The following is a 10,553-nucleotide window of genomic DNA, read 5'->3' as shown; positions in this document are numbered from 1 at the left end:
TAGATAATCTCTCTGTTTGATAAAATAGTATACTACAATAACATTTTCAACCATGCAGAAGAGACTCTAATTACCAGTTCATTACTTTACTCACTTTCATTTTAACTTTTTCACATGATTTAGTACCTGGAAAGTTTGAGCTACCTTATTGGAGGAAGAGTCTCAACATTATATTACTGATGTTATATATTTCAGAATTTATATTTATCTGGCTATGAAAACATCTTTTTAGAGAAAACAATATGACATTGTTTTTTCTTTTTTCTTTCTTATTTCTCTTCCACAGATTGTGAGCGTGGGAAAGCATGTTAAAGGATACCATTACATTGTTGCCAACCTGGTAAGATACTTTTCTAGAATTATACCCCTGCTCGGTAAGTGAAAGACTCGGTTTTACTTTGAAGTTATAGCACTTAACACAACATTTGCCATTCGTCACTAGTACAAGGTTGCATATAATACATTCTTTATGGTGCGTAAAAGAACTTGGTTTTGTTGTTACAGCCATCTAGACAAGAAGGGCACAATGCTACCCTCTTAAATTTTATCAAAATCAATGTAGCATAGAGGACTGCTAAGTGGATCTTGTGGCTGAATTAGAATTTACAGAACTACACTATGATTTTTGATTCATCTTTTTGATATTAGTAACATAACAATTCTCAAGGTAACTTTTCTGCATTATCCAGGGAACATTCATTTTGCTGTAAGATCAGCTATTTCCAGTCAAATTACTAGTTCAGTATTTTCACTCTAAACTGCACATTCACACAGATAATATTCAGAAGAGGGCAAAGAAAGATTAAATGTAATATTTTATTATTAAAATAACCCATTCTTTGAGCTGAAATATCTGCCTGACGAAGCACAGTGAATGTAGGACAGCGTCTAATGTATGCTTTAAATTGTTTTCTTTTTACTCTCCCTCAAGGAATTTTAGTTGACATGAAATATTTTATTGTGCTTTGCTGCACTTGTACCTTAACTTAAGATCACTTCAGATTATTTTTAAGACCTTGGGCGTTTTAAATGAGACATGTCTATTCTCTTAGGTCTTACAAATTAGATTTTCAGCATTACAAATTTATAGTTCCCCAAGTGACTTTTCCCATGCAAAATAGTTGCTGTAAACAAGGAACTGGATGTTGCAGTGAACTGCTAGTGGGATACACAGTGGAGACAGGCACATCTACTCATCTGCTTCAGCAGGGGCACATGTTGCTATCTACTAGCTGTTCAGTAACATGGTAATATGACTTCCTGATGCATCACCTTTTATATTTACTGTCAGTATCCTTTAGGACATGAATCAAATCTCTGTCCTTAACAGTTTTTTTTTCCCTGGGGTATTAGGTCAGTACCCCACAATTTTTTTTTCCTAAATCTTTTAAGTTAAGTGTGATAGTACACTTCTGTTTGCACTGAGAAATGCCAGTCAGAGGAATTTAAGAAAATAAAAATAAGAAAGCTCTGAGCTAGCATTAACATAGCGGCTAGGAAAGGAGGAGAAAGATTCATGCTTGCTTCTTAGCTTGCCTTAGGAGTTTGCATTAAGCAGTTTCTTGAAGTTCAGTTATGTCTTTAAAGGCAATTTTTACTAAAGAATTTGTCTGTATACGTGGTGAACAGATTAACCTGGGAAACTAAGAAGTCAGGAGCTATATGTACTTTACTTTTTCTTTCAATGTTGGAGGTCACTCTAGGCTTTCAATATGTAGCAGATCTGAGAGCTACCAGCTTGCCATTTCACAAAAGTGTGATTCTGATGTTATGTTTTCCTTGCACTAACAGTGAGATCCTCATGCACTCTTCCTGCTTTCTAATGTCTATTATATTATCTCATTATCTCAGACACCTTCAGCCTAAACAATGAATCCTGGAATAAATATATTTACAGAATAGTGGTGTTCATTTTGCAAGCATGCAAAGAAACAGGCATATATTGGTTAAAGCACTAGTACAGTGCTCATTCAAATCTGCCAGCTTTGATGGAAATTGGATTAAGGCTTTAACATTCTGCAGGCACTTTTCAGTTGATTCGCCAAAGGGATTTCTTCAAAAGCTGTCTGCCATTCCCAGCAATGTGTTGCTTAGCTGTCACAGCCACCCTAGCAATAATGTGGGAAATTTATTTCTTGGTTTTGTTTCATTCTTTATTACACAAATGGAAATTATCAACAAAAGTTCAACATTTTTCTCTAGTTTTAAGTCTTGGCTTCTAATGGAAACCTGCTGCTGTACATTGTTTACACTGCCTTGCTGACTTAGAACAGATTGGGTCCACAGTGGTGTACAAGGACAAACAAAATCTTAAATTGATTTTCTAGGGATTCAAAGATATTTCTTTGGAGAGATTTATGCATGGAGGAGCCAATGTGACTGGATTCCAGTTAGTAGATTTCAGTACCCCAATGGTAACTAAGCTGATGCAGCGCTGGAAGAAGCTGGACCAGAGAGAATACCCAGGATCCGAGACCCCACCAAAGGTACTGGCTGATTTGAAGCACGGCCAAAGATATCACTCAACTGATAGCAAGACTCGACTTCTGATTAACATTGCTGAATGGATAAATGAGACCTCAATATTTAGGCAGAGGAACAGGCAATTGATCTTACTACTAGTGGCAACTAATTATGCCTATCCTTATGATTGTATGATAGAAACACAAACCGCAACACTTCAGTGTTGCAACTGAACAATTTCACTGATGTACTTTAATATCCTTTGTCATTTATTCTCCAACTTCACCCCTTTACTGACAGGAATTAAAGGTCAAATGCTTAACTGACAACTTAATTTCAAAAAATTTTACAGGAATTAGTTCAATTATCTAGATTCACTTAGATTACAGAGCTTTCCTGACAGCTGAATTCTTCTGTACATGAGATATCACCACAATTGTAAATTTACTACCCTTAAATTATTTGGAGTTTCCTCTTGAAATTCTATCCACCTCAAAACCTGGTGTAGTAATCACTTTCAGGCATGATCTTACAGTGAAATTACATCCCAGTGTTCCTCTATCCTAATCCTTCACAGATGGATAACAAAATATTTCTCTCACCTATAATTTTCTTGACAGGTAAATCACAGCATAGCTATAAATATGACTTCATCAAAATAGTTCTGTTAATATATGTACTAATGCATATCACACCTAGTTGAAACTGGGCTCCTTTGTGCTGGGCACTGTGCAAAGATAAGCAATCAGCCCTCTGTTGTTGGCTGGGAGATTGGTAGGTTGGCAAAGTCTAGAGAAAGTATCAACATGGATGATGCATAGCTACATAATCCGGTGACTGTTCAAGAAATTTATGTTGTGGAGGAGAAAAAGAAACAAGGATGCTGTGGGCTGTGGAGTGCAGACATCCCCAAGTACTGGTGACAGGAACAGTTTAGTCTATAGAATTCCTTGACACATGAACAGGATTGTGCTGCCTCCTTCTGAGAAGTCAACATGATGAATCTGAATTGCACATAATTCACCTATAGATAACCAAAATTTGAGATTATAAAGATAAACCATGTCCCGAAGAGCTTATAATAAGCAAGACAAAGGAAAGGAAGGAAATTAGACTTGAATAAGCGAATTTAAATTTTGGAAGGTACAGGGCATATCGATAGCAGCCGTGGGCACGTCACCAACTTGTCCTGCTGCAGTATGTTCATCAGAGGACCATACTGAAAAATGCCCCTTTGTTTACGTGGATCCAGGCTAACATCTATTGAAGACCTGCTCTACACATTTCATTTGACGTGTTCTCAACCTAAAGCAGTTACTGTAGTTAGTGTAGAAACACAGACTGTTCAGTGCCCTATGTCATGCAGAGAGCCAACGCAGGTTTTCCAATAGCAAGAGCATACCCTTGATCATTCTTAACAATTCCAAAAACCTGGGTGTCTGCTCATTAACCGTGCATTTTTTCAGTTATATTTTCTCAGTAAGTTACTGTTTCTTTCTTTTCTTTCAAGTAAACTGGGTGAGTGGGGTTATTCCCTAGCATATAAGACAACTGGAAAAAAAATTAGACTTGAATATCTCCAGTTTAATCTGTTTCTTGTAATAATTCTTCAGAGGTGTATTCCTCTACCCTTAAGAAATACAGTTTTAAAGCTGGAGTTACTGAACGATATTCTTCTCAGTACTGCATTTGTCCCTTGGACAAAATTGCTTTTGATTTTGAGGAGAGTTTTTTTCTAAACGAAGGTATAGAAACTGCTGCATAATGAATCAAACTAGAAAAATCTGAGGGAGCTGATTTTTGTAAAGATATGCCAGCTCTAAAAAGGTGTATTTGTCCATCTATTTAGTATACATCTGCATTAACGTATGACGGAGTACTTGTGATGGCTGAAACTTTCCGTAATCTTAGAAGACAGAAAATTGATATTTCGAGGAGAGGAAATGCTGGTGATTGTCTTGCTAACCCTGCAGCCCCATGGGGTCAAGGAATTGATATGGAGAGGACATTAAAACAGGTAAGAGTAGGCTTTATTCTAGTGATCTTTGTGAACATTGGATACTAGTTGTACACTATATGATTTGGGAGATATTATACACAAGAGTAGTAATGGGAGAGGGGAAATTTATTTTTTCAGTTGCTATTTGGAAACCGCTGGGACTGTTCTGGTTATTCTGGTTTATAACTCGGAATGAACTACTACTATTTGAAACTACTATTAGTTCTATTACGATAGTTGGGATTTCCTCCACTGAACTGTTGAGCTCATCTATTACTTTTGCATATAACCTGGCTATACAGATATTGTCATTTAAGGAAAAAAGGTATAACTATGTAATATAACCTTTCAAATATGTTTCTGTCATCTTGAATAAAAGTAGATTTCTCTCAGGGAAATCACATAGGTAGTATTTTTTTCTTTAAAAAGAAATAACCCGGAGCTATTGTTCTCTGATGTCAGGATTTTGAATTCCTGATGAATATGGATGCCTAGAAAGTTCCAGATCTCTGTCAAGATGATTTAGCCTTTCCTTTGAATGGGACAGTAAGAAAATAAAAATCCTACAGTAGAATTTAAATCAGTGCAAATGAGCAGGCTCCACTCAGGAGAAACTGCTGAGGAGAAGTGACTGCTGACAGAGCTGGCAGCTCTGTGCCTGGAAGCCAAGGTTTCAGTCCTGGAGAAAAATCAACAGAGAGAGAAATGGACAGAGAGAAAGAGTAAAAGTGGTTTAAGTCCACATCCTGACTCCTAGGGAGAGAAATAAAGCATTGTGTATACTTCACATATCCATGCAGAATCACAGATCTGTAACAATTGAGAGAAGCATGAAGTCAGGCTTCTGTGTTCGGGCAGACAGCATGAGCCTTCCGATCTGGCCAAAGAATTTTGCATGGCCTGATCCTGATACAGTCAAAGCCAGCAGCAATGTGGCCATGGCTTCTTTGGGATGAGGACCACAGTCTGGGTATCCTTCAATGAGGCAGTAAAGTGCTGAAAGAAAAAAAAAGGAGTTCTGGTTTCAGTTGAGACACAGGTGGTGGAAAACTGCCACAGCTAATCTTACAGCTTTACATCTGTCCTTCTCCACTCTGAGGCTTTGAAAACACTCTTTTCAGGCCCTGTGCATGTCACCTGTCTTCTGTAATAGTAAATTACTTTGCTGGGGCCAAGGTTGTTGTCAGGTTTACCTTGACGAGCAGTATATACTCAATTTCTACATTTAATCCACCAAAGTGTGAGCTAAAAAGGTATATGTGCTCAGGCCAAACATCCTTTGGGTTTATTTCATGTGATCCAAAATATTCTATAGGAGTGATGAGAATGGTAAAAAACATACTTCTCTTTGGGACCTGCAGCTGGAAAGTGTTATGCTGCACAGCATGAAAGAAAAGAAGATCCATCGTATGTCTTTGTTAGCACTTAGATACTGGCATATTTAAGCCTATTTTGAGCATGGTTTGACAGGAAAAAGGAATACAAAGGAAAAGTAGCCAACTTTTTTCTTTATAATGCCTGACTATTCTACAGTAATGTTGTGATGGTAATCTAAGGACATAGCCAAGATAACTTGCTCTGTGAATAAAGAATATAAGGCTGGATTTTCATGACGCTTTTTCTTCCATTTGTAGGTTCGAATACAAGGATTGACAGGAAATGTTCAGTTTGACCACTATGGTCGCAGAGTCAACTACACCATGGATGTCTTTGAGCTGAAAAACACGGGCCCTCGAAAGGTACGTGCTGACAATGCTTACTATCCTAATATCATATAAATGAGTTATGCATGATGAAATGATTATGCAAACTTATATTAAACTGGACTATGTGTGGTTTAAAAAATATAATAAGTCGAATATATGGATAATATTTCTCGTGAAAGCAGATTTAAACTGCATTTTCTGCTAGATACTATTATTCAGTGCAACAAATTGGGGAACACAAAAACAAGCATTCATCTTGGAGTGGTAGGATGTCAGTCAGTCAAGCATACTAATGAAAACCAGCTGGATGGCATGTTGCTAGGCTGCTGGGTAATGGAAAATGGTCAGAACTCTAAATAGTAGAAATTGCTTTTATCTTATCCAAAAATTTCTGTCTTGCAAATTACTGGCATTTTTAGGCGGGGTCGTTTCTATGTTCTGTGTAAACATGAATCACACACTGTAACTAACATAGGGCTTTTAAGGGGGAAAGGAGAGAAAAGGAGAAAGGAGGAAGAGAGAATGCCCTGAATACTTGCATTTTCTGAAATTAATTGCAGTATCTAATCCTGTTTGCTTGATTGGTTGCTTGTAAGCAACTTAAGCAAATGCACACTAATATATGTCTAAGCAGTTCCTCCATGTCTGAATGCACATCACTCAGCCCAATCACTTTGAAAAGATAAGCCTGGGTACTTTGTTAACCCTTATTCTTTCGTGCTGAAATCTGTCCATTTTTCAGAGTATAAAACAAATTAAGAGCAGAAAATGTACTCAGGCTTGAGGATTTTATTTCCTTTGGAGGCACTGTGGCCTGCTGTGTTTGCAAGGCCATCAGAATGAGAAAAAATGAGAAGCTGATGGTGAACAGGAGAATTGTGGCCGCTTGAATAGGGCCATGGCAATCAGAATTGAATTAAATAGTCTTCTGCTGTCAGGCCAGAGGTGACAAGCCCAGTAAATAGTACCCCAGGCGAACTGTGTGTCCCCAAAGACAGTTACATGCAACAGTGGTGAGGAGACAGTGTGTTAAACTACAGACTCGGAGCAGAATTACACACTGGGATGAACAAATTACCAGTATATCACAGTACAGAGCTGTAGACCAAAGCAAAGCACGTGCCTGTGTATGAGGCGTATTGGTGCGGTTGCCTTTTGAAAGTATGACAGATGGCTGAAGAATAAATTGGGAAAGGTGAATCTGTCTTCCTTCTCTCTTGGGAAGCCCAGTGTCTCCTGCCAGGCAATGTGTCTGACCTCGCTGCCTTGGTGTTCCTGCTCCCTTCCTGGCTCCACGCTGCACTGTCAGCAGCCAGGAGGATGTATGGGGTGGTTGGGGTACATCAAAGGCAAGTGGTGAAATATGGCCTTTCCATCCTCAATTCCCAGTTGTACAGGAGGGAAGGCAAGGTGGAAAAGATGTGGTTAATTAGGTCACAACTTCAGTAGCTCATTAGGGAATTTGCTTGGCAGCAAACTGTCCAAAGTGGCCTGTTGTTCCTATTTCAGCATTTGTCACCTGTTTCGGGAGAGGTGTCTGGCTGGCACCACTGCAGGGATGTCCCCACCCTCTCTTCTTGCCTGCAATTTAAGGAAAGGTTGGCTGCAAATAGAGGAGCTATGTCTGTGCTGTGCTAGAGTCCCAAGGTGCTTTTCTTACCTTTTCAGGCATACCTCTCTGTCACTTTTAAACCGTTACCTGTCTTGGATATAACAAGCTGTAACAGCTTTAACAGATCTGGCTACCCACAAGAATTTATTTCTCATGTATTACATAGTATTTTGTATGTGATCATTGGACCAATTCTGTGCTCCAGCCTGACAAATCCTATATAAATTGTGAGAAATGGCTGTACTTAATTGGAGTAAGAGGCCTTCGCTTTTAATGTCTTCTTCTCCAGTCCTACATAACATGACCTATGAGTCACCTAGCAATATCTTTTCAGGACTAGCCTTTCCAGTCAGAGTAACGCATGCCTCTCATCTGTAGAAAAGGGATTTTTATTGCCCACAGCTTTAAGAATGTGAACAGAGCATTACAGAGCTAGTCAGAGGCAGACTTCCATATAGTTTAGTAAAATGGGAAACAATAGCCAATGCTCATATGAGTTTAATTTATGCAGCATTTCTTACTTGGGTCTTGTCTGCAGAACAATAACAAAACCTGCTGGTGAGGGGAAAGGGTGTGAGGAGAAGGATCATGGAGATGTGGTGGGATGGCTCCCATGACTGGAGTGTTGCAGTGGGGGGATACAGGCTCTTTAGGAAGGACAGGCAGGGAAGATGAGAGGGGGAGTTGCCCTTTAGGTAAGAGAGCAGCTGGAGCGCATGGAGCTCTGCCTGCGGATGGATGAGGAGCCAGCACAGGTTAGGATTAAAGAGAGGACAGGTCAAGGTGATGTTATAGTAGGTGTCTGCTACAGGTCACCTGACGAGGAAGAACAAGCGGATGAGGCCCTTTGCAGGCAGACAGGAGCAGCCTCATATTCACAGACCCTGGTCGTCATGGAGGACTTCAACCACCCCAATGTCTGCTGGTGGGACAACACAGGAGGACATAAGCAATCCAGGAGATTCCTGGAGTCTATTGACGACAGCTTATTCCTCCAAGGGATAGAGAGGCCAATGAGGAAAGGTGCTCTGCTAGACCTCCTGCTCACAAGGAGGGTCTTGTTGGGGATGTGGAGGTCAAAGGCGGCCTTGGCTGCAGTGAGCATGAGGTGGTGGAGTTCAGGAGCCTAAGGGCAGGGAGGAGGATGAAAAGCAAGCTCACACTAGAGGAGAGCAGACTTTTGCCTCCTCAAAGATCTGCTTGGAAGATAAGGGGTAAGGCCCTAGAGGGAAAAGAGGCCTAAAAGAGCTGCTTAATATTCAAGGATCACATCCTCCAAGCTCAGCAGAGTTCCATCCCAATGAATAAGAAGTCCTGCAAAAACGCCAGGAGGCCTGCATGAATGAAAAAATAGCTCCTAGCCAAACTCAGACACAAAAATGAAGGCTACGGAGGGTGGAAGCAAGGATGACTAACCTGGGAAACATTATCTGAGCATCCAGGGACGAAGTTAGGAAAGCTAAAGCCCAAATGGAATTGAATCTGACCAGGGACATCAAAGACAATAGGAAGGGCTTCTGTACGTACATAGGTGACAAAAGGACTACTAGGAAAATGTGGGCCCTTTGCTTTATGAGACAGAGGACCTAAGAACACGGAAGAGCCTGAGGTACTGAATGCTTTCTTTGCCTCAGTCTTTACTAGCAAGACTGGCCTCCCAGGTCCAAGAGACAAGGGAGAAAGGCTGGAGCAAGGAAGATGTACCCTTTGTGGAAGAGGATCAGATCAGGGAATACTTAAGCAAACTGGACATATGTAAGTCCATGGGCCCTTATGGGATGCACCTACATGTCCTGAGGGAGCTGGCAGATGTCATTGCAAGGACACTCTCAATAGTCTTTGGTTGATCGTGGTGACTGGGAGAAGTGCCCAAAGACTGGAGGAAAGTAAATGTCACTCTTTTGTTCAAGAAGGGCAAGAAGGAGGATCCAGGGAACTACACCACGATCCCTGGGAAAGTGATGGAGCAGCCATTCTTGGAAACCATTTCCAGGCACATTAAGGACAAGAAAATCATCATGAGTAGTCATCATGGCTGACATCACCAAGGGGAAGTCATGCTTGATTGACTTGATAAACTTCTACAATGAAGTCACTAGCCTGGTAGATGAGGGGAGAGCAGTGGATACCGTCTACCTGAACTTCACTAAGGTCTTTGATACTGTATCCTGTAAGAACTTCCTAGAGATGCTATTGGTTAATGGGCTGGATAAGCAGATAATGAGGTGAACTGAAACTTGGTTGAAGGGCCAGGCCCAGGGGGTGTTGATCAGCAGTCTGAAATCTAATTGGAGACCAGTAACTAGTGGTATACCTCAGGGGTCAAAACTGGGTCCAGTCCAGTTTAACATCTTCATTCATGATCTGGATCTGGGGCAGAATATATCATCAGCAAGCTTGCTGATGACACCAAACTGCGAGGAGTGGCTGTTATGTTAGGGGGTTGTGCTGCCATCTAGAGGGACCTCAACAGGCTGGAGAAATGGGCCAACAGGAACCTCATGAAGTTCAACAAGAAGTGCAAAGTCCTGCACTTGGGAAGCAACATTCCCAGTTGAACAATCCCATACCAATATATGCTGAGGGCCACTTAGCTGGAAAACAGCTTGTCAGAAAAGGCACTGGCGGTCTGAGTGAACACCAAGTAGAACATGAGCCAGAAATGGGCCCTTGCAGCAAAGAAGGCTGATGGTATCCTGGGCTGCGTTAGACAAAGTGTTGACAGCAAGTTGAGGGAGGTGATCCTTCCCCTCTACTCAGCACTGGTGAGGCC

General features: G+C 40.8%; 1 protein-coding gene across 1 annotated transcript in view; it reads left to right on the top strand.

The window, feature by feature from the left end:
* The first annotated feature begins 282 nt into the window (after nucleotides 1–282).
* Nucleotides 283–10,553, top strand: part of GRIA4 (glutamate receptor, ionotropic, AMPA 4) — an 80,521-nt gene continuing 70,250 nt past the window's right edge. The window contains exons 1-4 of the mRNA XM_009701496.1: nucleotides 283–340; nucleotides 2,328–2,486; nucleotides 4,313–4,480; nucleotides 6,097–6,201. Of these exons, the coding sequence (XP_009699798.1) occupies nucleotides 2,358–2,486; nucleotides 4,313–4,480; nucleotides 6,097–6,201 (402 nt within the window). The 5' untranslated portion in view covers nucleotides 283–340; nucleotides 2,328–2,357. The remainder of the gene's footprint in view (nucleotides 341–2,327; nucleotides 2,487–4,312; nucleotides 4,481–6,096; nucleotides 6,202–10,553) is intronic.

The sequence above is a fragment of the Cariama cristata genome, unplaced genomic scaffold (genome assembly GCF_000690535.1).
Source record: "Cariama cristata isolate BGI_N322 unplaced genomic scaffold, ASM69053v1 scaffold2286, whole genome shotgun sequence".
Taxonomy (NCBI): Eukaryota; Metazoa; Chordata; class Aves; order Cariamiformes; family Cariamidae; genus Cariama; species Cariama cristata.
The sequence above is the reverse complement of the archived record's forward strand: the minus strand, read 5'-3'. Positions and strand labels throughout refer to the sequence as shown.